Below are 26,735 nucleotides of genomic sequence, written 5' to 3'. Positions count from 1 at the left end.
TAGGTCCAAATTCTTTATCCCTTTTTGTGCCTATATCCATTGCCATTGTAATGTCAAAATTCTTCCCATAAAAGGCAGTATACTTTTCTGGGCTCAGCCATAGGACATGCTTTGGCCAATGGGGTGTTAGCAGATATGATGAAAGCAAGAGCTTGAAATGTGCTTATCTAATGGGGCTTGGCCCTTATACTTCTGTCATCACAATCAGGAGAGTTTTCCCCAGAATAGCTGCTGCCCTAGGCCTGAGAATAAGCATGTGGAGCAGAAGTGCCCTTCCTGTTTGCAGACCTGGCAACTCCACACACATCACACCCTCTCTGTGGTTGACAGTGCCCTGAGTAATATGATCTAGCAGCATTTTGGCCTCATTCATCCTCTCTACTCTCCCTCTCTCACTGTTCCAGGCCCACAGCATCCTCCCTCTCCCTTGAACACCTACCCCAGGGCTTTTGCACTGGCACACCCTCCCCCATTCTGCCCTGCTGGGCCCTTCTCATCACCCATAAGTCAGGACAATTGTCATCTCCTCAGAGAGGTCCAGGCTGTCAGACCTCATAGTCATCACCAATGCACAATACATTGCTTTTTCTATGCTTAGATAATGTTTAGATACACAAATACTTACCAATGTATTACAATTGTCTACAGTATCCAGTATAATACATGCTGTATAGGTTTGTAGCCTAGGAGCAATGGGCTACACCGTATAGCCTAGGTGTGTAATGGGCTATACCATTTAGGTTTGTATAGTACACTATGTTTGAACAAAGACAAAATTGCCTAACAACACACTTCTCAGACTGTATCCCCATCATTTAGTGATACATGACTGTACATGTATGAATTTTTTCAGCTGCAGATAATAGAAATGTAAGGATAGAAATGATAAAAAGTTTTCAGCTGGATTATAATCTTATTGGACCGCCATGATATATGCAGTCTGTCACTGGCTGTAACATTGTTATACATTTTTTTTTTCAGTTCATAGGTTTACAGATCAGGGGAACCACATCCAAAATAGACGTACACCATAAGACAGTGGAATGCAATCCTTATAAATGACTGCATGAGGCTTTTGGGGGTCCTGGGATAAAGATGAGTCTGTTTTGCTGTGGGATGGATGTAAGTAATCATGACTAAGAAGGTGGACTATAGTTGATTGAACTGATTTTTGGTCTCAATGCTTCACACTTCCATGTATCTACCTGCTTTGCCTCGTGACTTTGAAGTTCCTCCCACAAAAGGCAAAGTATGCTCACCTGCTCCTTGATCTTGTGCTTGACTGTGAGACTTGGGTTGGCCAATGAAATGTCTGAAGATGTTACGTAAGCAGGGGCTTCAACTGCTAGCACAGCGAGGCTTGTCCTATTGTGCTTTTGCCATCATCATAAGATGAGATTCTCCTAGGTAGCTGCTTCTCCCACAGTCTGAGCTCAACAATGAACACACTAGAGCTGCTCCAGCTAACCATACGCCCACAGTCTGAATCAGAGGCTGCCCCACCAACTTGTGAGCAAAATAAATGCTTACTGCTGTATATCACTGAGATTTTGAGCTATGTCAGGAATAACTAATACAGAGGAGAAATCTCAAATTGTCAGTATAAGGCCTGATTTAAAACTTGGTATCCTGGGAACTTGTTGGTTAAGTGCAAAATCCTTCAATAGGCAGCTGTGGATAACAGAATAATCTTTTCCACCCAAAATGAACATTAAAAGTCCATAAAATGTTCCAAAGCACACAAAGAAATCTACATTTAAAAATGCTCTCAAAACTTTAATAGTCAGAATTATTTGCTCCAGATTAAACTGAAATAGGACAATCTACAGAATGAAAATACATGGGCTCAGTGCAGTGGCTCAAGCCTGTAATCCCAGAATTTTGGGAGGCTGCGGCAGAGGGATCACGAGGTCAAGAGTTTGAGATGACCCTGGTCAATGTGGTGAAACCCTGTCTCTACTAAGAATACAAAAATTAGCTGGGTTGGATGGCATGTGCCTGTAATGCCAGCTACTCAGGAGGCTGAGGCAGGAGAATTGCTTGAACCTGGGAGGCAGACGTTGCAGTGAGCCGAGATCTTGCCACCGCACTCCAGCCTGGGTAACAGAGCAAGACTCCATCTCAGGAAAAAAGAAAAAAAGAAAAAAAGAATGATAATATATGTTTAGAATCCTCAAAAAGTGAGTTGAAGCAATAATATAATTTTTTTTTTTTTGAGATGGAGTCTTGTTCTGTCACCCACACTGGAGGGCAGTGGCACAATCTCAGCTCACTGTAACCTCCGCCTCCCGGGTTCAAGTGATTCTCCTGTCTCAGCCTCGCAAGTAGCTGGGATTACAGGCGCATGCCACCATGCCTGGTTGATTTTTGTATTTTTAGTAGAGAAGGGGTTTCACTATGTTGGCCAGTCTGGTCTCGAAGTCCTGACCTCAGGTGATCAGCCCACCTCGGCCTCCCAAAGTGCTGGGATTACAGGTGGGAGCCATTGTGCTGGGCCACATAAATTTTTAAAAAGAATAAATTATGAAACAAAATCAGGCTTAAATGATCCAAGAATAGGTAGAAATAGTTTATTTAAAATTTGCTGGACATAGTGGTGTGTGCCTGTAGTCCCAGGTGTTTGGGAGGCAGAGGCAGGAGGATGGTGGGAGGCCAGAAGTTTAAGGATGTAGCACTATGATTGGTCCCATCAATAGCCACAGCACTCCAGCCTGGGCAACACAGTGAGACCCTGTCTCTAAAAACACAAACATTTTTAAAAATAAATAAAATAAAAGAGTTCAAAAAGTTAGAACATACCAATTTAAAGACGCATTGGACATTCTAGACCTCACACAGTCTCAGAGAGAATTACTATATTTTAAGGCATTACTGAGGAAATAATGTAAAATGCAACAAAGAGACTTTGGAAAATAAGTGAGAAAATAAGTGGCACAGACAACAGACAGAGAAGCTCCAACTGTCTAATAAACTTTCAAAAGAAGAAAATAGAGAAAATTACAAAGAAGCAATATTTGAAGAGATAGGAGCAGAGAACTTTCCAAAACTGAAGAACAACCCCTTGGAGTAAAAGTACATTTTGTACCAAGCAGGATATAATACAAACTCATATGTAGACACATAAGAGTAAAACTGCAGGATAAGAAAAATTACAGTTATCAAAGAGGGAAAAATAATTAACCATAAAGGTATAAAAATTAGACTAATAAGATTTCTAATGAGAAAAATAAGTGACAGGATGCAATGGAATAATCGTTTCAAATTGCTAAGAGAAAGTAACTCCGAATGCAGAATTCTATACTCAGCCAAAAGCTATTATCTAAGAGTGAAAGCAAAGTAAAGGCATTTGCAAACAAAATGAACAAAACTCCAGTGACATCTCACTGAAATAACCACTACAGATTTCAAGAGGAAAAGTGAATGTAAGGGCAAGAAGTTAGATGCAAAATACAATGGTGATTTTTACGTATGTGAACTGAATACCAATAAAATTGTTTTGTGTAAGAAGAAACAATGATGGGCATAAAATTGTCATGTTTGAATACTGATTTTTTTAAAAATGTATTTTATGATAAAAATGTTGATACTGAATTTCCAGACAACGATAAAAGGAAATGTAGGAATCAGTTAATGAGTAAACAAAATAACATCCTTTTCTTGTTTGGAAGAAAGTTGTTTCAAGTAAGGAGAACATTAAAGTGGGGGGATAATAGAAAACCTTATCAACCTGGCAGAAGACCAAAACTGAAGAAGCAAATATAAATAATGATAAACACATAAAATAAAATGGTAAAAAATAAATGCTAGAGCTAGGCATGATAGGCCAGGCACGGTGGCTCACGCCTGTAATCCCAACACTTTGGGAGGCCGAGGTGGGCAGATCACTTGAGGTCAGGAGTTCAAGACCAGCCTGACCACCATAGTGAAACTCCGTCTCTACTAAAAATACAGGAATGGTGGTACACACCTGTATTCCCAGCTACTTGGGAGGCTGAGGCAGGAAAATCGCTTGAAACCAGGAGGCGGAGGTTGCAGTGAGCCGAGATTGTGCCATTTCACTCTTATTCCCACGTGTGCAACAAGAGTGAAATTCTGTCTTAAAAATCAAACAACAACAAAAAATAGCTAGGCTCGATGGCACACACTGGAAGTCCCAGCTATTCTGGAGGATGAGGCAGGAGGATCACTTTTGAGTCCAGGAGTCCAAAACCAGCCTGGGCAACACAGCAAGACCACACTTCTAAATGAATGAATGAGTAAATAAGTAAATCTAAATGTCATTAATCACAATGAATGTAAATGGGTTAAACTGATCTAATGAATGACAGACTATCAGATTTCACAAAAAGCAAAATCTAGTCACATGTTGCTTGTAAGAGATACATCCAAAGTAAAATGTCACAGAAATTTTGAAATAAAGGAATAAAAATGCACTACACAGGGTTCTGATTCTGAAAATGAGAGAGGAGCTTTTATCAGACTATATGTTCTATAATAATTATAAACTCTGGGGAACATATATATATTCGATTGGTTCATATATATGTGAACTAATTGGTAATTGACATATATATGAACTAATTGAAGGTACTTGTAGAATCAAAAGCAGGCAGAAACCAAGGGGAGTAAACATTGAAGGAAGAGAATCACACTGGGTGAGATTCATGTTTATGAAACTTTACCTCAGCATAGTGATGCTAGAACTCAAGCAGAAAAGTGCAGTCTTACTGGCTTGAGTCAGTGGGCACGAACTGGGGATGCCTAAGCAATATGAGAGCAAGGGAGCATACCCCAAAAGGGATAGAGCCAAAAACAAGGAGTCCCAACATCTAGGATAAACCTCACTCAATTTTTTGGGCTGACTCTTTGGCTGTGCATGTGCAAAGGAGACTACCAGAGGTGGTGGTGATGGAAAATAATAACTGGAAAGCTGAAAACTCCAACAGAAATCCAGTGGCTGCCAACTGCAGAAGAGGAAATGGGGGTCCAAACAAGCTAAGCACCTGCTAGAATAGAAATAAAGACTCTTCATAAAAAGGTAATAGAATCTAGTCAAAACAATGTTTGATTCCCAATGTCTTATATATGATAAAGCTAAACAAGTGAATGACTAATGCTACAACTGCTATTTTTACAATAGACTACTCTTCAGCCATGAAAAGGAATGAACCATTGATATGCACGACAGCATGTATGAATTTCACAGACCTCATACTGAGTGAAAGCAGATAAACACAAATGAGTACACAGTCAGCTTTCCGTATCCTTGGGTTCTACATCTGTGGATTCAACCAGCCTAGTTTGAAAATATGTGAAAAAAAAAAATGGATGGTTGTGCCTGCATTGAACACATACAGACTTTTTTCCTGTCATTATTTCCTTAGCAATACAGTATAACAACTGCTTACAAAGCATTTACATTTTACTAGGTATTGTAAGTAATCTACAGATAAAGCAAACAAGAAAATGTGCATAAATTATATGCAAATGCTACACCATTTTATTTTTATTTCCTTTCGAGACAGGGTCTTGCTCTGTTACCCAGGCTGGAGTGCAGTGGCACAATCTCTGCCCCCCTGGGCTCAAGTGATCTTCTCACCTCAGTCCCCCAAGTAGCTGGGACTACAGGTATGAGCCACCATGCCAGGCTAATTTTCTTTTTCTTTCTTTTTTCTTTTGGTAGAGATGGGGTTTAACCATATTGCTTAGGCTGGTCTCAAACTCCTGAGGTCAAGCAATCCACCCACCTCGGACTCCCAAAACGCTGGAGTTACAGGCATGAGTCACTGTACCTGGCCTACAATCATTTTATATGACTTATCCATTTGAGCATCAGTGGATTCCTTTGCAATTACCAAGCGACAGCTGTATACGGTATGATTCCATGTAGGTGATGCTCTAGAAAATGCAACACTATCTAGTGTGAATGAAATCAGAAAAAGGAGATTCTTGTGAGATTGATGGGAAAGGGGCATGAGGGAACTTGCTGCCCCAATAAAAATGATCTATATCTTGAAGGGATGCGATTGTCAAGAACTGTGAAGGGTCTGAAATGTTATCCTACTTGCAAGATAAAAAGCCTGCCACCGTCTCCTGCATCAGAGACAAAGGATTTCATTATCCACAACACAGTAAGCGGCTTGAGCTGCATGTCTGCCTTGGCTCCTGTCACCCCCCAGGTCTTACAGGGGTAATGCAGAGGGGCCCGAGTGGATGCCATGCATGCAGCACTGTGTGCTAGAATGGAAGAACACCGAGCTTAAGGAGCCTCAATCTTTCACCAAGAGCTGTAAGTCTGCTGGCCCTTTGCCCTGGAAGGAAACATCATCTTAATTTTACTGGATAGAACTTGTCTTTTGCTCCAGAGGGAGAAACTATCTGTCTTCTGAGACTGTTTACTTTATAAAATCATTAAAAAAGATAGTGCCTCTGCTTACAAGACAAACAGAAACACAATAGACCCATGGGAATATTCTCCAAAAGTCAGTATGAGAGTGTTTGCATTAATCAAGAATTCTCAAATCTTACGCTTAAGCAGTGTAGACGACACTGTAATCTTTATCTCCAATAACACAACAATAAAACCCTTTAAAACGAACCCCAAATCAGAATTGGGTGTGGACAAATTAAGGATGACAGAAAAGGGGAATTCCTCTGTTCTTGTGAATCCTCTAAAATTGATATGTTTGGGAGAAGTCAGCCTGCTTTACTCAAGTGGCAGCTGACCTCACTGTAAACTATTACTTCAAACTACATTATAAAGTTATAATAGCATGTAATAATTTTATAAGCTATTATATAATGCAAATAAGTCATCTTTTTTTCTTTCTCTTCACTATTATGTCCTTGGCAGCTAGTACATACATGTTCAAATATATTATTGTTGAATTAACTTGTACAACCAAGGTGAAAAAGGAACCAACACTTTGACCCCAAAGTCACTAAGTCACCTCTTAATCCTGCCATCTGTAATCCTTTCTCCTGCTTTCACATCCTCTCATCACAGTTATACTTTTCTTATCTTTTCCTGCCACCTCATTCTTTCAAGGAGTCATAAAATGGAATAAAAATGTTTTCACAATTACATGGTCTATTTATAACATAAAGATTTTATATTTCTTTCTTAAAAAACAAACAGTACCCAGAACAATGGTTGAATTAAACAGCATGTAAACTTAAAAGAAAATTAAACAAGAGACCTCAAAAACTTGGGTAAAAACTCCTAACTGTTCCTCTCCACAGAAATCTTCAGTAAAAGGCAAAAGATTTATATGATCTGAAGATAAACCAGAGTATCACAACGTGGGAACTTAAGTGAGGCCATGGAGTCATATTTGTTGAGCATTAATCCCAGCTCCACTGGCTATGTGTCCTGTCAGAAGCCATTTAACCTTCCTGTGCCTCACAGTATTAATTTCACAGAACTGTTAGATTGCTAAATGGGAAAATATCTCACAATGCTTGGAACAGTAGTGATATAGTAAGAGTTTAACAAGTGTCATTTATTATTCAAAAAATCATCTGGATTTGTATTTGGACTGTGGACTAGGCACTAGTAGAATTGTAGAAAACAACAAAAACACAACATTAAAATAAAAATTAGCATAATCTTTAAAAATAAGCCTAAGTAAAACTTCAATTTGAAAAGGTAGTACCTAAATAATTATTGCAATATCTATAGAGAATACACATTTGTTTACAGAATCTCTGCAGAAGACACACATAGGAATCCATTATGTTGTAATCCAAATGGATAAAAATTGATTTTGTGCCTATTATTGTAAGGTGCATAGCTGTGTTTGAGGTTACAAAAATAAAACACAGGCTTTGCTCATAAAAACCACAATTTAGTAGGGCATACAGGATAATTTTTAGATTTTTTTTAAAGTGCAAATGTTCACCAAGGAAAAATGAAAATAGTGAAAAGCAAATACGCCCATAAGACTCTTTCTTTTTCTTTTCTTTCTTTCTCTTTCTTTCTTTCTTTCTTTCTTTCTTTCTTTCTTTCTTTCTTTCTTTCTTTCTTCTTTCTTCTTTTCTTTCTTTCTTTCTTCTTTCTTTTTCTTTTTTTTTTTTTGAGAGGGAGTTTTGCTCTTGCTGCCCAGGCTGTAGTGCACTGGCGTGATCTTGGCTCACTTCCCAGGTTCAAGTGATTCTCCTGCCTCAGCTTCCTGAGCAGCTGGGATTACCACCTGCACCACCATGTCTGGCTAATTTTGTATTTTTTGTAGAGATGGGATTTCTCCATGTTGGTCAGGCTGGTCTCAAACTCCCGACATCAGGTGATCCGCCAAGACTCCCAAGTGCTGGGATTACAGGCATGAGCCACTGCCTCAGCCTCCCAAATTGCTGGGATTACAGGCATGAGCCACAGTGCCCAGGCTGCTCTTTCAAATCCATTCTAGCTTTTTAAAAAAAATCATTAACCACATTATATGCAATTTTGTATTCTGTTTGCTTTCTCTAAATAGTAAGCATTATTTCCATTCTATCCCATAGTTTTGGAAGAATTTGGTGTTACATAATATTCGATTAGTGTGTGCATGTGGTAGCGTCTGTAATCTTCATTATGACCATTGATATTTAGTGTAGTGGTTAAGAGACTGGGCATCAATTTTAAGTCTGCCTGTATCTGAAGCCCAGCTTCCCCATTTGCTGGCTGTTTCTTGAGCAAGTCACTTTATTTTCTGAATGTACTTCAGCTTCCTGTTGATAAAACAGGAAAAATAGTACTAACATCATAGAGTTCTGAGATATGTAAAGTCACTTGCCCAGTGCCTGGCAATAAATCTAGCAAATAAGCAGTTTTAGACATTGTGTTTGCCTTACCAACATGCTTTCCATACCTTCTCCATTATACTGCAGTCATGAGGTTGGGAACAAGGCTAGATACTGATTCATTTCAACAACTCAGGCTAGTCCCATCCTTCCAGCTAGTGATTGTTTCAAACTAATCATGCATAATCCAAAGAATCCATGATAGTCATATGATCACAAATGAACAACCAATTTGGGCAAACAGACCTCATTGTGACTATACTGAGATGTGTATTATAATTTGAGAGCAGCCTGAGCAACAAAGTGAGACCTTGTCCCCCCCTCAAAAAAAGTGTATTGACAGTTTTTCCTCCCTCAGTGGGAACTGCTCTTTCATCAAAAGATAAACCCTACTTGGTAAGTTGTTCTTTGAACACATGATTTATATTTCTAATATTTTATTTAGGTTTGTTTGCATCCATATTCATAGGTAAAAGAACAATCTATAACTTTGATTTTTGTCTTTTCAAAGTTTTGGTGTCAGGGTAACAATAACTGTACAAAATTTAATGTGGTATACACTCATCTTTTTCTGTCTGCAAGAGAAAACTGATATACCTTGGAAGTAATGTGTTTCTTAAAAGTTTGGGAGAATGCATAAGTGATCAGGACTCACTGGAGGAGATATAATTCACTGGTTACTATATTTTTTCTTTGGTTACTGAGCTGTTTGAATTTTGTAGGTTTTCTAAACTTGTGTACTGAATATATATATATATATCTTGAGATGGAGTCTCACTCTGTCACCAGGCTGGAGTGGAGTGGCGTGATCTCCCCTTACTGCAACATCCACCTCCTGGGTTCGAGCAATTCTCCTGCTTCAGCCTCTCGAGTAGCTGGAACTACAGGTGTGTGCCACCACACCCAGCTAATTATTGTATTTTTAGTAAAGTTGGGGTTTCACCATGTTGGCCAGGATGGTCTCAATCTCTTGACCTCATGATCTGCCTGCCTCGGCCTCCCAAAGTGTTGGGATTACAGGTTTGAGCCACTGTGCTGGTGGCATACTGAATATTTCATAGCAAGTATTTGAACTAAAATAGAGAATTAAGGATGGCATTTAGTTTTTTAATAATCTCTTCTGGTTTTAATTATCATTTCTGATTTTGATTTTTTTAAAAAATGCATTTTCCAGGAGGTTGTCTGTTTATTTGCCTTCTTTTGATTTATTTCTAATTAGTCTCATCCGCATTACTTTTTTCCCTTGTGTTACATGTCTAATTCATTCATTTTCACGTTCTATATAATAGTGGCTATCAGTTTGCCTTTCAGCATAGCTTTAAACACATCTTCTTATTTGCCATTTTGTTTTCACTCAATTTTACTGGACCTTTTTGACAAAACACTGTTTAGAAGGCTTCTAAATTATTTTTCAAGGGACTATAATTTAATTAGTATTTTTTAGTTTTATTACCATGTGTAACTTTTGCCCTTTAAAATGCACTGCAAGGAAACTGTCAGGCTCTAACGATTGCTTTCAGCTATTACAGGCCATTCAGATGCTGAACTAATGTACAGCAGGTGGGTACTGAATATCAGACCCATTTAATTCCTAAGGAATCCAAGGAGGCCCATAGGATCTAGGCTTAGGGTAGAAGATGGCAAGAGATGTCCTTGCAATCAGACCAAAGTACTTCAAACAAAGAGGCTGGAAAGAACATGTTGGAAGTGTTTCTTTTATCCTGCTACAAATACTCTAAATCAGCTAATATTCAAAAATCTAAGAGATCTTTCTGGGTCCTCTATGCTGCTTTTGTCATGCGACATTGCTATCTGATGGATTTGTAAACTATTTCATTTGAGAAAAGGTAATTATATTTTTTCTGTACATACTAATTTTGCTTTATTACTTTTCATTTCTTGAGGATAATTTCTCCCCCTATTTGTGTTGTGATGGTTCACGGAACATGTTTAGGTTTCCATCACAATACTTACAGTATTGTAAAGGCCTTTGAACTTTCACATTTTAATCCTATAGAAGCCTGCATTTAAGTGTCAGGGCTCGTTGTCTTCACTAGTAATTGTAATTTTATCAGACACTATGCTCCTGTTATTTAGCCTTATAACTTCTCCTTAAATTGTACTCTGAGGTACTTTTTGGGTTAAGTGTGTGTGACAGAATTGGATTTAAAGGTAAGTCTCTTGGGTGAAAGAAATACTTTCATTTTGTGTTTAGAATTTAAACAGTTCGAACAGTTTATGTGCTTTTTTTTGACATTTGTCATCCATACAATCTCACTTTTGTATTGTTCAAGAATTTGAAGAGGAGACATTGTTATTAATTTTATTTTCAACCACCTTAACAGATTTCAAAAGATTCTTAATCTTACATTTAATTATCAAAGTAAAAAAATTAATTTTAATATTTCTTTACAAAACAGAAGGATTTTTACACCTTATCTGCCTCTGCCCCCTGAAAAAAAGAAACTAACACTCCTTCCTGGCCTTCATTAACTTAACCAAGGGTTATAAACCCCACTGAAAAATTTTGTAATAGATAAATCATATAATAAACCTTTTTTTAAAAAATGAAATTTATAATTATCTTTATTATTCTAGTAGTTTCAGTGATGATTTCAATGTTCACCAACTAGCCTTTCTTTCCTTATTCTTTTATTCTTAATTTTGATTCTTTTATTCTTAATTTTGAACTCATTTTGGGAGTGTAGTGATTAATTATTTTTCCAGAAATGGCAAATGAGCAGTACATTGTCTATCCCAGAATGACTGTTACCTTTACAATAAGGATGAGTAGAAAAATCCTGGGCTACAAAACAGCAGACATTGCCCCATTCCACATGGCATTTAAAATATGTAGAAGAGGATCTTCAGTCTTGTGCTTTTTAAAATTTTTTAGGTCAACATTGTTTCTTCTATTAAAGCAGGTAATTGTTTATTGGGAACCTCTATTAGTCAAATGATAAGTCTCTGTAATCAGCCTTTTTGACCTGCACCTTTTCTCTTGCTATATTCGTTGGAGGATGCTTTTTACCTTCTGCTCTGGTGCTTTCTGCTCATCCTAACTTATTTACACTGCAGAATCCTTTAAAGGAAAGCTTTTAAAGCACAATATATAACATCGATGAAGGTTATTTCTGATCTGGATAATGAACAAGAAGTGGGGGAACCCCCTTCCATCTTCCCTTTGTGGGCTCATGAGAACCCATAGGATTCTGAAAAGTAGTTCAGTATTCACTGTTCATCGTGGATTCAGTTTTCTTTAGTGCCATGACTATTTATTATCTCTGACACAAATATTAATTTAGCGTCTCCTTTTCTTTTCTCACTGTTACTCTCCTGCCGTCTTGCTATCATAATACCCTACTGCATCATAGGGGGAGCAAAAGCAGATCTTTTCTAATATTTCTTGTTCTATAAGCACTGGAAGAACAAAGTCCTTCTTTCTAAATGCTTCAGGACATTGCTCTTCTCTCATTCTGCAGAACTGTCCGTTTCACCAGCCTCATGCTGATTTTTGCTTTATTCACTAAGAAAGTAAAACTTTAATCGAAGGAAAAGATAAATAAAAAACGCATACTCCATAGAATACAGCTCAAAAGACGATCAGTTATCCCCATCCTGGTCAAGAAAGACAAGATCACCAGCACACCATAACTCCCTTTGTGACCTTCCCCATTTCATCTGCTCAAAGGTATGTTTTGCTTGTTTCTGAACTCTGTAAGTGGGAATACAACAGCACATCTTTTGTTGGCTGGTTGCTTTTGTTAAACATTATGTTAGTGAGATTCCTTCAAATCGTTAAGTGTAGCAAGAGTTAGCTCATTTCCTTGCTATAGAGCGTTATATGTATTCTGTTCATGGACATTGGGATTGTTTCCACTTTGAGGCTACTGTGAATAATAGTAAGAACATTTTTCTATGTATCTTTTGGTACATATACGTACACATCTTTATTGGATATATGCTTGAAGTGGAATTGCTCAGTTGAGGGGGTACATATGTTCAACCTTAGTAGATACTGTCAAACATTTTCCCAAGTGGTTGAGCCAACTTACACTTGCACCAGCAGTTCTTATTGCTTCACACTGTCACCATTACTTAGTATTGTCAACATTTTAATTCTTGCTATTCATACCACTGTTAGGCTATCTTACTGTAGTTTTAATGTGCAGCTCATTAATGACTAATATGGTTGAACATTCTGAGTTTTAAAAGATTCTTAAATTTAACTGTCAAATTAAAAAGAATATTTTAATATTTCTTTACAAAAGGAATCCACCCAATCCTCCTGTCCTCTGCCAAAAACACAAAACGAAACCCCAAAACAAAACAAAAGAACCCTCCCTCACCAAACAAAAACCCTGCCATCTCTTTTGGTCTTTTGTGAAGTGCTTGTTCAATTTTTTTGCCCATTTAGTTACTTATTTATCAATGAGGTTATCGAGGCCAATTGCAGAGAACTATCAGACTCGGAATATTGCTTTCAGCTCTTTCTCAGTCTACCCAGTAAGTGCTGATATAATACCCAGCAGGTGGTCAGAGGTGCTAGACTCATTTCATTCCCTCAGGAAATCCCAGGTCTGTCAGATCTAGGATAGAAGAGGGTAAGGGACTTCCTTGCAATAAGATAAAAGTTCTCAAGTCAAAGAAGCTGAAAAAGAACATTCCGTACCCCCTGCTCCCCATCTGTAAGTATCAGCTGATTTAGACCAGCTGATGTGCAGAAGCTAATAGGTCTTTTTGTGCTGGTTATGTCACCTTTGCCATTCATACTCTTCTAGTCAGAGGCAGGATCTTTTATGACTCCCCTGTGGAGGTGAATGCCAGATGTGGTTCTCTTAGTCAACAAAACCTCCAACATAGTGCAGCTTCAGGGCCACTAGTGAAGGAATGCTGAAAGGAGCCTATTATGACAAGACTCTCAATAGCTGTCTCAAATTAATAGTATAGCTTTTGCATATGTTAAGTTAATAAGGAGTCTTAGAAGATGGGAGGTTATGGTGTCATCTTGTTTTATTAACAAGATGTTCTGATGTCAAATTGGAGTCAGCCATTTTTAAAAATCCTACTCCTTACTGGTATTCTACTAAATTTCGATTTAGTAGAAATTCTAGTTTCCACTATTTTTACCTAAGTTTCTATGATTGACATGAATTTTCTTCCTATTTAATGTTTTCAAGGATATTTTTATAGAACACCGGGGGAGGAGGTTTGCAGTGGCTTGCATTTACACTACTCATTATTATTTCTTATTTTCTAGATGAGAAAACAGACCCAAGAAGGCAATGTGGGTACCATATATGAAACCCACTTTCTGGGAACTGAAGGCTAATAAAATCAACAAGATCTAGAAGACATGATAAATTCTTGTTACAAATAGCTAAAACCTAATTGGTAGAAGTTGGGTATTCCAGGCATGTTGCTAATCTTTAAGGATGATGTAAGGGAGATCTACTTCCATTTTTCTTGTGTGTGAAATACCTCCTTTAAGTTAACATAGTAAATAAGACGTAGGGATGACATTACAGTACCTGGTATAGACTCCTTATTGCCTATGATTCCTAGATTTAGGCTAAAATTATTAGGAGATAAACCCTGTTAGAAATTGCCGGTGAAAGAAATAAGCCAAGATGGTACCTGATGGTAGATAAATACTGGTAGAAGTTGGTGATAATAAACCAAAAGTAGGTGCTATCTTTGCTAGTACACTCTTTTTTTGCCACTGTTGGTTTAGTCTTGACATTGCCAAAGCAGCTCACCCTGTCCAGTACTCTCAGCAGCTACTGTAGATTGTTTCTAAAGTCAGTCCTCCAAGCAACAGATTATAATCTTCTTCTCTACCTTCTTCAAATGATCATGCTCGCACTTACATTAAGTTATGAATGTACTAATATAGAAGAGGGAAGAAGTCTTTTGTGCCAGTGGAGAAATTATGTAAGAATGTAAAAATTGGCCGGGCGCGGTGGCTCAAGCCTGTAATCCCAGCACTTTGGGAGGCCGAGGCGGGTGGATCACGAGGTCAAGAGATCGAGACCATCCTGGTCAGCATGGTGAAACCCCGTCTCTACGCAAAATACAAAAAATTAGCTGGGCATGGTGGCGCACGCCTGTAATCCCAGCTACTTGGGAGGCTGAGGCAGGAGAATTGCCTGAACCCAGGAGGCAGAGGTTGCGGTGAGCCGAGATCGCGCCATTGCACTCCAGCCTGGGTAACAAGAGCGAAACTCCGTCTCAAAAAAAAAAAAAAAAAAGAATGTAAAAATTATCTCCTAGGGCCAAAACCCAACACAATGAATAGGCTTTGTTTTATTTCACTTTTATTTTTGAGATAAAGTCTTGCTCTTTCACCCAGGCTGGAGTGCAGTAGTGAAATCTTGGCTCACTGCAACCTCTGCCTCAGCTTCCTAAACTGGGATTACTCCAAGTGATTCTCCTGCCTTAGCTCTCCTTAGTAGCTGGGATTACAGGTGACTGCCACCATACTGGCTAGTTTTTTTGTATTTTTTTTTTTTTTTTCAGTAGAGACAGTGATTTACCATGTTGGCTAGGCTGGTCTTGAACTCTTGACCTCAAGTGATCTGCCCACCTCAGCCTCCCAAAGTGCTGGGATTACAGGTGTGAGCCACTACACCTGACCCAGATAGGCTTTGTGGACAAAGAGAGGAAAAAAATGATATTATATACTTTCATATATCACATCTTCTAGCAAATTAGAACATAAAGTAGATGAGTTTAATTTTTTTCTAGCATTAAAATAACAACAAAGAAACAATAAACAAGCAAACAACACCCTTAAAAACTGTGAGCTAATGAATGCTGCTACCTATGTCTTGCTAATGCTAGAAAATATTAATGTATGAGCAAAAAAAGCAGGGAGGTGTAATATATACTTATAAAATCAGAAAAGAATTTGAAGAATTCAGAAAACATAGTTTCACAGAAGTTATTGTTGAGAAGCACTTTGGTTATTCTTCTGTGCTCAGTATCTCCCCCAATTTCTGCAGAAAACAGTACTTGTACTTGCCTTTTACACAGTTCTTGAGTTTTGTACCTCATATACAAACAACTGTTTAAAAATGGTCTCCTGATGCCTTCCTTCTGCCACTACTGCAGCATTGTGGTCAGACAGGCAGTTTCTAAGAGTACCACAGTGGTACAGCCTAGGTTAGCTAGCTCACGTGGACCTTGACATCTAGATACTGCCTTCAATTCATATATGACAGTCACAGAACTCCCTTTTACTCTGATAACCACTCAAATAAATTTTCACAGGGCCTGGTAACTTTCTCAAAGTATAGTAGGAGCTGCATTTTCTACTGAGGACAAAACTTTTCCATCTTAAATAAAGTCAAAGCATGGCCATTAATGAATGAACTACACCTTGATATTTTAACTGAATACTGCTGTCTGATCTCCTACCAATACCATACCTTCAGTTCCCAGGATCCATGTGCTCTTGAGCTACTGTTTCTAGAAAAGGAAACAATGCAATCCATTTATTAGAATTCAGGTATTAAAATGGAACTTCTTATCTAATAAGGATGACCTTTTTGGTATTCTCTTTACTGAAATCATATGTAAAAGTAATTGCCCTGATTTTTAATAGCACTTACCATCCACATATGGAACAAAGCCTGTGTGTGGCTATACCTCTAGGTGAAAAGGCAATAGATTTCACTTGTTTTTGCTCTCACTGATTTTTAGTTTTAGTATTTATTAAAGTCACTGAAAGTTAAAAAGTAACTATAAATCAAAAAAGCGATCATTTTACAAGAAGATTCACCTTAGGACTGTAAGAACACACATAAATATAGAGGTATTTCTGTACCCTTTTGATTATTCTATTTCAGTTTTTTAGAAAATGATAATTACATGTCCTTCATACTCCTTTGACATTTAAAACAAATAACATGTACCTATGTACTTCTTCAGAGCCCCAATCTTTGGTAATTTCTTTACACAACTCACTTAAAAATAAATGTAAATAAAAAATGTTAGGTAAAAGCTTTGAATGGCATAAACAATTACCATCCCTTATGAACATCAATAAAAATGCTGGCCTATTACTTGTTATTTATGAGGCTGTGTTTTTCAATTTCTTAATGCAATTCCTATTTACTGATATTAAACTCAGGAAAAACCAGATGCATAATTCTAAAAAATGCCCAAGGTAAAAAGACTAAGAAATAACTTCTCGATGCCTTACTTTTACAACAGTCCAACCTAAGGTCCAACATATGAAACCTCTTTAGGCCAGTATATTCCAAAGTGAATGCCACTGACTATCCCATCATAACCACAGCTTGTTCAAAAACTCACCCCAAACCTACAGAACCAGTATACCTATATTTTAAACAAACACTCAGGGTGATTCCTGTGGACGCCAAAGTTTAACAGTTGGCCGGGCGCAATGGCTCAAGCCTGTAATCCCAGCACTTTGGGAGGCCGAGGCGGGTGAATCATGAGGTCAAGAGATGGAGACCATCCTGGTCAACATGGTGAAACCCCGTCTCTACTAAAAATATAAAAAAAATTAGCTGGTCAGGGTGGCGTGTGCCTGTAATCCCAGCTACTCGGGAGGCTGAGGCAGGAGAATTGCCTGAACCCAGGAGGCGGAGGTTGCGGTGAGCCGAGATCGCGCCATTGCACTCCAGCCTGGGTAACAAGAGCGAAACTCTGTCTCAAAAAAAAAAAAAAAAAAAAAAAAGAACCACAGTTTTGGCTGGGCGCAGTGCCTCATGCCTGTAATCCCAGAAATTTGGGAGGCCGAGGCAGGCAGATCACCAGAGGTCAGAAGATCCAGACCAGCCTGACCAACATGGAGAAACCCCGTCTCTACTAAAAAGATAAAATTATCTGGTGTGGTGACGCATGCCTGTAATCCTAGCTACTCAGGAGGCTGAGGCAGGAGAACTGCTCGAATCTGGGAGGAGGGGTTTGCGGTGAGCAGAGACCGCACCATTGCACTCCAGCTTGTGCAATAAGAGTAATATTCCTCAAGAAAAGCACAGTTTTAGGCATTTCAAACACCATCATTTCATTTCCATCTCAGGACCTTAAATTAACATTGAAATGCTGTACTTTATCACCGATGTTTACCACCACCTAGTGGTTAAGTCCCTTATTTCTGTTCTCTATGGCTTCATTCATACTGAATAGGATCGCAATTGAGAGAGAATAAAATTGAGAGAAAGCTAAAATTGTAGACAAATAATTTCCCTACCTTTTTGTCTATAGTAGATTAAATATGTGGGACCAAAAATACCAAACATTTTCTAAATGTATTTAACCATGAAAAATTCTTTCTAGTATTCCAAGGAACATAGTTTGGAACATGTTGATTTAGAAGCAGCAAATTTGACAGTTGTTTTCAGTACCTGTAACCTGCCATACAAGACCTCAGTTGATGAATTTACGAGAAGGCTTTGATCAGGCTTATTTTAAATGTTATTTCTTATTTTAACTACATACTTGAGAGGTTTATTGAGCTGTACTGCTTATTATTTAAATTTTTTAAAAATAAATATATACTAATAAAACACTGTTAGCAGTTTTAATAACTAACATTCGCTGAGCATCTAAATATTTATATATTATGTTCTCACACTCAAAGTGTTCTGAGAAGTGAACATTAAGGTGAAGACATAAACAACTAGATTACTAAATGCTATTTTTAGGTTCTAGAATTTCCTCATTCTAAGAAAAATCTGAAATTCTAGCTTCTAAAATACAGCTTTAGGGATCAATTGCAAAAGACAGGAAGACAGGACCAAAGCTAAATAACTGAGAGGATTAAGACGAAATGCACACGGAAGATGAACTAAGCATTGTTTACTGAGACATGCACCTGGGAAGGAAAACAAAACAGGTTGTACTGAAAACGCAAAGTGTTTTGCAGGTAGAGAGGTATCATACGATCTTTTTAGAATTTAGATTAGGATTCAAAGAAATACACCTAGATAAGGTCCCTTACTCTTACCACAGTTGCTGGGACTGGCTGCCTGACTTGTAGAAGGGAGAAACCAGGATCGTTTAATCTGAACAGAGAACGTGGAGGGCTGGCCAGGAATATGATAGCTAACATGTGACAGATTCAATTTCTCCTAGAAAACCCAGTGAAATACTTTAATAGGGGAAAATTGTAGGAAATAAGATTTTGTCTCAATTGTGAAGATTAACCAGAGATGCAGTAGACTCAGGTAGGAGGTAGAGAGCTCCTTCCTATAACTGTTACTTTTACACTGTTTAGATTAACCACCTGGCAGAAACATTTTTGAGGTAATTCAAGCATTACTTACATGACACAGCCCAATGACTTGTAAGGAACAATTTAATCCCAATATGTGAAAACTGAACCATATGTACAGTAAATGAGTTTGGGTATAATTATACCTATTTTTTGGCAATTAATCTACAACTCCCCTCACTTAGGTTTTTCATTGCTTTTAAAAAAAAATCAAAAACAAAGAAATGGAAGACTGTGTACTATAGTACTATTGTACTATTCACAGGTACAATAACAGCACATTGCAGCCTTGAACTCCTGGGCTCAGGCACTCCTATTGCCTCAGTCTCCTGAGTAGCTAGGACTACAGGCACTTGCCACTGTACCCAGCTTTGCTTTGTTTTTAAAATACATCCTCTGGCTTACAGAAAGATAGCTGGTCCAATTCTTGTCAGCAGTTTTGCCTGTGAAGATGACAGTTTCTTATCTAAATTTGCTAAAATCACTGACTTTTTTTTGAGACAAGACTGTCACCCAGGCTGAATTGCAATGGCGCGATAGCTCACTGCAACCTCCGCTTCCTGACTTCAATTCTCCTGCCTCCCAAGTAGCTGGGATTACAGGGATGTGCCACCATGCCCTGCTAATTTTTGTAATTTTAGTAGAGAAGGGTTTCACTGTGTTGGCCAGGTTGGTCTTGAACTCCTGACCTCGTGATCCGCCAGCCTCGGCTTCCCAAACTGCTGGGATTACACATGTGAGCCCCTGCACCCAGCCAATCACTGACTTTAAAAGAAAGGATTTTAGTTTTCCAATGGAGATGTCCAAGTATAAGATACTCTATTAAAGACTGCTGAATTTATTTTTATTTTATTTATTTATTTATTTGAGATAAGAATCTCACTGTCGCCCAGGTTGGAGTGCGGTGGTGCAATCCGGGCTTACTGCAGCCTCCACCTCCCGGGTTCAAGTGATTTCCTGTCTCAGCCTCCTAAGTAGCTGGTATTGTAGGCACAAACCCCCACACCCAGCTAATTTCTGTATTTTTAGTAGAGATGGGGTTTCACCATGGTGGCCAGGATGGTCTCAATCTTCTGACATCACGATCCACCTGCCTCAGCCTCCCAAAGTGCTGGGATTACAGGTGTGAGCCACTGTGCCAGGTCAAGATTGCTGAATTTAATCTTTTATCATTATTAGTTTGAGTCAGGAGGTGAGAGGTATAATGAGAAGATAATTGTGTTTGAACAAATGTTTAACATTTATAATACCTTTTTATAAAAAGTGCCAAGTGCTTGATTTAGATACATCTTTTTGATACATGTAATTCAACCACAGAGCTAATAACATTTTTTGGTTAAAGTTTTAAAATACAAGCAGAATAGATTCCTAATTTTTAATCTTTAGTTTTTATTTTTAGGACAGGGTCTCACTTTGTCGTCCAGGCTGGAGCAGTACAATTGTGGCTCACTGAAGCCTGTCTTCGAGGCTCAAGCAATCCTGCCACCTCAGCCTTCTCAGTAGCTGAGACTACAGTCACATGCCACCACGCCTGGCTAATTTTGTATTTTTTTAGAGAGCAGGTCCCCTGTGCTGCCTAGGCTGATCTCTTCTTGAACTCTAGGGTTCAAGCAATCCTCCTGCCTCAGCCTCCTAAAGTGACAGGATTATAGGTGTGGTGAGTCACCACCCCTGGCCCTAATTTTTAATCTTTAATTTCAAAATGACTATACCTCCTATTGCAGTCTGTTTTGAAAATTCCTTACATGTCATATTTTTGGAGTGGCCATTATTTCTATAAAGATAAAAATGTCCATCTCCCAAAGCCACTGAGATTTATTTAAATTTATTATCAACAAGTTTTAATTTTTTTAATACTGTTGCTTAATAATCTTAAAACAGCTTTACAAAATTACCAACACATTTTATTATAACTAAAAAAAAATACAGTATAAAATATTTCTAATGATTTGTCTTTTGTTCTTAGATTAAGTGTAAACAGTTAACCTGGATGTATAGATTGAGTAGCAGTTACCATATTTTGTTGACTCTAAGAAGCAATTGATTGAAAAAAGCACCTTTTCTTGTTTTACTAAGGAAGAAAAAAAGGTTATCAATTACACTATGCCATACAATTCATAGCGAGATGCTTCCACTTCCAGAGGTGTTAAAATGTGAAAGATGTGCATCTCAAAATAAATAAAATATGTCATTTAGTCAAGTTCTAAAGACTGCCTTTTAAATTTTTCTATTCTGGTCTTTCACATAAATAAGTCATGATTTAGTTAAGCAAAGAAAACTTTATTTCTGCTATACGTAACAACATATTGCTCTAAGGAACAACTACTATGTTCATTTTAGCATTAATGTATGGATTCAAAAATACATGTCAGCAATCCCTGCTTCCCAGACAAAACAATGCTGTACACAGACTATCAGGTATATGAAAAAAAAAGCTGTCAACTGTCCACAGGGAATGCGTCCAGTCACATTTTCAGTCAGTCAGCTGAGGATTATGTCATTATTTAGTCTTTGTTCTGTAGAAAGAACACAACACAAGTATGAAAATCATCACCTGAAAGGAAACAGCTGTTGTAGTATTCCTAAAATTTTAGGAATTGTTCCTTTATTTCAATATACCCAATGTTATCTGCTTAATCAGAGCCACCCCCAAATAAAACCAAACTTACTCAGAAGCATGATGCAGGTACTGAATTTCTAGAGGGAAAATGTTGTGAATTAATAAAAAATCCAATGCTCTGAAATACTAAAATTTCTATTTTCCTCAAATAGACAATTACATTGTGGTTATCAGACCTATCTTGAAATAGAACTCAACTACTTTCAAAGTTATATCCTAAGATCAGTTCTTCTATTTCCTAGGCATGACTCACTCAATACCAGGCCCATACCTCAGAGACGAAATAAACTAGCCTTCATGAGCTGTGTCTGTAGCCTCTTAAAAATTAATGAAACAAATAAAAAGGTGCACCTACCCAAAAAAACTTGTCACAACTATATAAAATTTGGGAAAGTCTTCCACAGTATTTTATCAAACCTTAAAATAAGATAATATATTTATTTAATACACCAACAAAGAAGAAGCTCATAATGGAGTCCATTGTAAATAGACGATCCGCAGCAAAAATTTTTAAAAAGCCATTCTGCAATTAGAAGAAATTCAAAACCGTGTAGCTAATCGTATCCTATCCAAATAACCCTTTCAGTTAACCTGACCCTACTTTATCTCTGCCCTGAATATGTGTAACCGTTCAAAAAAGGGAAACATGATAGATTAACATTTTTATGAACAGCCATGCTGAATATGCAGTTCCTCTAATGTAGGAAATTGGATGAGTTTTAGGGGAAAATGTGGTATTATAAAGCTTAGTTCTCACAGTACCAGCTGGCCATGAGGTAGTTTTATATCATTATACTTTTAGTTTCTGATCATTTGGATGTCATTATTTTAGGTAAAAGGACATCTCAAAGGTTTCACTGAAGCTACAAATGTAAGAGTTTTAGCTTAGACCTGAAAAGCTTTTTTCGTTTTATAAGGAATTTTGTTGACTCATCTCTCAACAGCCCCATGAGAAAACTGGGCCTCAAAAAAGGCAAAGAGGGTCAGGTGCAGTGGTTCACGCATGTAATCCCAGCACTTTGGGAGGCTGAGAAAGGCAGATGGCTTGAGCTCAGGAGTTCAAGACCAGCCTGGGCAACATGGCAAAACCCTGACTCTACCAAAAGCAAAAAATAGTAATAATTAGCCGGGCATGGTGGCACATGCCTGTAGTCCCAGCTACTTGGGATGCTGAGGTGGGAGGACTGCTTGAGCCCAGGAGGTAGAAGTAGCAGTAAGCCCAGATCAGGCCACTGCACTCCAGCCTGGGTGACAGAGAGAGATTATGCGTTTTTAATTAAAAAAGGCCATAGACACCAGCCCAGTCACAGTTAGATGGCTTTTTATTTTAAGCCCAATATTCTCTTTAACATGTAAATACTCATTAGAAAAAGTTCAACCATAAGAGTAATTTATATACTATTCTATACTGAGAAGTCTATATTATTTTCCTTTTTAAGGATAAAGATTTATTGAGTAAAAACAAGAACTGTTTCTTTCCTATTGTTGAAATATTCACAGATGGAATAAACACCTTTTTTTTTTTTGCATGCTAGAGAATAGCTTGTCCAAATAGAATTCATTCTTAACATTTTATTCATAAACATGAAAAAATGCTTGCTAATTCTTTTTCACTGGCAATTTAATATTTCCAGGATTAAACTGCTAACAATGTATGGTACAATGAGACTGGTTTTGTCACTTAATAAAACATTTAAAAACATTTAAAAATTAGAATTATGGCTGGGCGTGGTGGGTCACACCTATAATCCCAGCACTTTGGAAGGCCGAGGCGGGTAGATCACGAGGTCAAGAGATTGAGACCATCCTGGTCAACAAGATGAAACCCCATCTCTACTAAAAACACAAAAATTAGCTGGGCATGGTGGTACACGCCTATAGTCCCAGCTACTCAGGAGGCTGAGGCAGGAGAATTGCTTTAACCCAGGAGGCGGAGGTTGCGGTGAGCCAAGATCGTGCCATTGCACTCCAGTCTGGGTAACAACAGCGAAACTCCGTCTCAAAAAAAAAAAAAAAATTAAAATTATATGTAATGTGTCCAATGGGCACTTTCTCTTGTCAAATGCCTTCTATGAAGGAGGGACTAATCACGTGACCTGTCCTAGTAAAGGAAGTGAGGCCTGGTAGGATTCATTTTCATATGTGCTAGCTCACATAATTGGTCAGAAAGAAAATCTTAAGTGAAAAGAATAAAAGTTTCAAGCCAATAACTTCAACTAAATTCAAAGTGCTTGCCATCTACTACATTTGACCTATTATACACCTAGAAAGCTGGTTTGTGGGAACAGGAAAACAGCTTCCCCTGAAATTCAGAATTATTTTACAGAATAAAAAAAGCCAAACTTTAAAGAATGTTTCCCCAAACTACACAGATATAAACTAATTGTCACAGGAAAAGAAATTATAGTTTGATTTTTGAAAACTAATAAATTAAATAGGAAATGAAATTCATATGGCTGTACATATTGTAAATTACAGTAGATAAAGAGTTTTTGGTAAATGGTCAGGTTTTCTTAAAAAACACATATATGCGCACAAGAATATTTTCTGAATGTATTGTTTTAATGTACAAACTCACAAATATAAGTCCAGAAAACACCAACGGTTAGGTTCAGAAGGTCCAAAAATGATATATTATATATTGCCTTTTAGACATTTCATTAGAAAAAAGTCAAAACATTATCTTTATAAAAGACTGTCATAAATCACCTCAATTCATAACTCAAGACAAATTCTTCAAGTGAAAGATCTTTAGAAGTATTTTAATTTTTTTGAAGCAATCTATATTCCAGCACTGGACAATAAAAGTTTATGTAAGCACATAGTAAAAAAGTCAAATTCTTAAAATCTAAGATTTCACAAACAAAAAACAATGATTTTTCTTTCTAAATTGAAATCTAATTTTATTTGATAGAAGGGCAAAAACATTCTTCTAGTAAATGTCAACAATTTTTAAAGTTTAAATAGTTGCAAAGCTCTTTTAACCGACAACTTCTAAATCACTAAAAAGAAAAGTTCATAATTAAAGTACTTATGCATATTCTTCTTGCTATACTATTTACTCAATATGTTTTAAAATTCAGATTAAAAAAGGCTTACCTCAAGAATCAGTAAGTTCTTTGCCGTTTGTTAGATTCTTCTCTTGGCGAATCTGCCAGCATAACTTTAAGTCTCACCCCGTTCAGAATCTTACCATGTAGAGTGGCAATGGCATCATTCGCACTTACTCTATCAGCATACTTGGCATACCCCACATTTTTTCCTGACACAAGGTAAACTTCGATCAGGTTACCAAAGCGGCTAAAACAAAGTGAAAAAATAAGCTACTGAAATTGATAAATACAGCTGCTCAGGTCTAAAATTTGGAGTCCATGCTTGACTCCTTTTTCACCCTTCTCCCCAGATCCGACATCCAACTGTTGTCAATCTTAAACATCTCAGTCAATTCTATTCATTCTTTCAGGTCTCTCTTCTCATTCAGACCATCATCTTTTCCTTAATCTAATTCTTTTTTCACTAGTTTCCTTACCCACTGGGCTTGGCCCTCTTCAATCCATTTTCTACTCTGTCTTCTGAGTGATCTTTCTAAAACCTAAATATGATCATTTACTCCCTAAAAATCCCCTCAGCAGCTCCCCACTGCCTCCAGGGTGACAACAAATTCCTTAATATAGCTCAAGAGCCTTTCTGACATAGTCCTTGGACTCTTTAGTTTCATCTTTCCTAACACTCTCCAATTCCCTATCTAAAAGCTCTTCTTTTACATTCTCTATGGCAGAAATAACCATGCATACCACCAGCTTTCACCTGTAGAAAAATTATTTTTATCCTTCAGGTCTCCACATACACCTTCATTCTTTCAAGGCTTCTCAGAGTTTCTAAGGTAACTGCTCCTCCAATGAATTTCACACATTCCTTATCACACACCAATCACACTGGGTTATAATTTTCTAGTTACTTATCTGTTTCCTACATGAGATTAGCTCTAAGAGGACAAGAACTATAAAGTCTTGTCCATTTAATATTTTGCTTACATAATGTCTCTTGTACTTAGCATACACAGTTCCTGCCTTGCACAAAGAGGAAGTTCAAGAAAAAAACTAAATACATCAGTTAAATAACGGTCAAAAAGACTTGAATCATGTCCCTGATTTTTTTTTCCTTTTGAGCCTTAATATACGACCACATTATGTTCCTGATATTTTGTGCAGCTCTTTAACAAGCTTCCTATCTAACTAATTCACTAACATTCTTGTAAGGCAAATGGGAAAAAGACCTAAAAGAAAAAGTGAAGAAAGAAGTTATGTTAAAAACACAAAAATAAGAAGTTCCCCCCCTTTTTTTTTGAGACAGAGTTTCGCTCTTGTTGCCCAGGCTGGAGCACAATGGTGTGATCTCAGCTCACTGCAACCTCTGCCACCCAGGTTCAAGCCATTCTCCTGCCTCAGCCTCCCGAGTAAACTGGGATTACAGGCATGTACCACTCCATCTGGCTAATTTTGTATTTTCAGTAGAGATGGGATTTCACTATGTTGGTCAGGCTGGTCTCAAACTCCCAACCTCAGGTGTCAGCCCGCCTCAGCCTCACAAAGTGTTGGGATTACAGATATGAGCCAGCCAGATCTTCCTTTTCTTTTTAATAAAAAGCATTTATATATTTTTCCCTACAATCAAGTATCCTTTACACAATGCGACTTTATAACCCTTAAGGATTCAACAATGCACCAACAAAACAGAAGATGCTTAGTTAAACACACACACACACACACACACACACACACACACACAAATAAAAAGGGTCTCCCAGGCTGGAGGTTCACTGCAACCTCGACCTCCCGTGTAAAAGCAATCCTGCCACCACATCCTGAGAAGTAGTTAGGACCACAGGCATGTACCACCATGCCTGTTTAATTCTTGTATTTTTTGTAGAGATGGGGTTTTGCCATTTTGCCCAGGCTTGTCTTAAACTCCTCAGCTCAAGTGATTCCCCCTACCTCGGCCTCCCAAAATATTGGGATCACAGGCATGAGTCACTGGGCCTGGCCCATTTTATGTCCTCAAAACAAAATAGCAGGAAATTCTATATGGAGC

The 26,735-nt window shown here is 37.8% G+C and overlaps 1 protein-coding gene and 1 non-coding gene across 2 annotated transcripts in view; both read right to left on the bottom strand.

The window, feature by feature from the left end:
* Positions 1-7,180: 7,180 nt before the first annotated feature.
* Positions 7,181-7,296, bottom strand: LOC118154849 (U5 spliceosomal RNA). The gene has a single exon (XR_004745102.1). It is a non-coding gene; the product is annotated as a U5 spliceosomal RNA (small nuclear RNA).
* A 4,144-nt stretch (positions 7,297-11,440) lies between these two features.
* The window catches only part of LOC100397397 (RNA-binding protein 45-like), a 164,314-nt gene continuing 149,019 nt past the window's right edge, over positions 11,441-26,735 (bottom strand). The window contains exon 11 of the mRNA XM_078375628.1: positions 11,441-24,944. Coding sequence (XP_078231754.1) covers positions 24,752-24,944 — 193 coding nt within the window. The 3' untranslated portion in view covers positions 11,441-24,751. The remainder of the gene's footprint in view (positions 24,945-26,735) is intronic.

This window comes from Callithrix jacchus, chromosome 6, assembly GCF_049354715.1.
Source record: "Callithrix jacchus isolate 240 chromosome 6, calJac240_pri, whole genome shotgun sequence".
NCBI classification, from domain to species: domain Eukaryota; kingdom Metazoa; phylum Chordata; class Mammalia; order Primates; family Cebidae; genus Callithrix; species Callithrix jacchus.
This window is presented reverse-complemented; position numbering and strand designations above follow the sequence as displayed.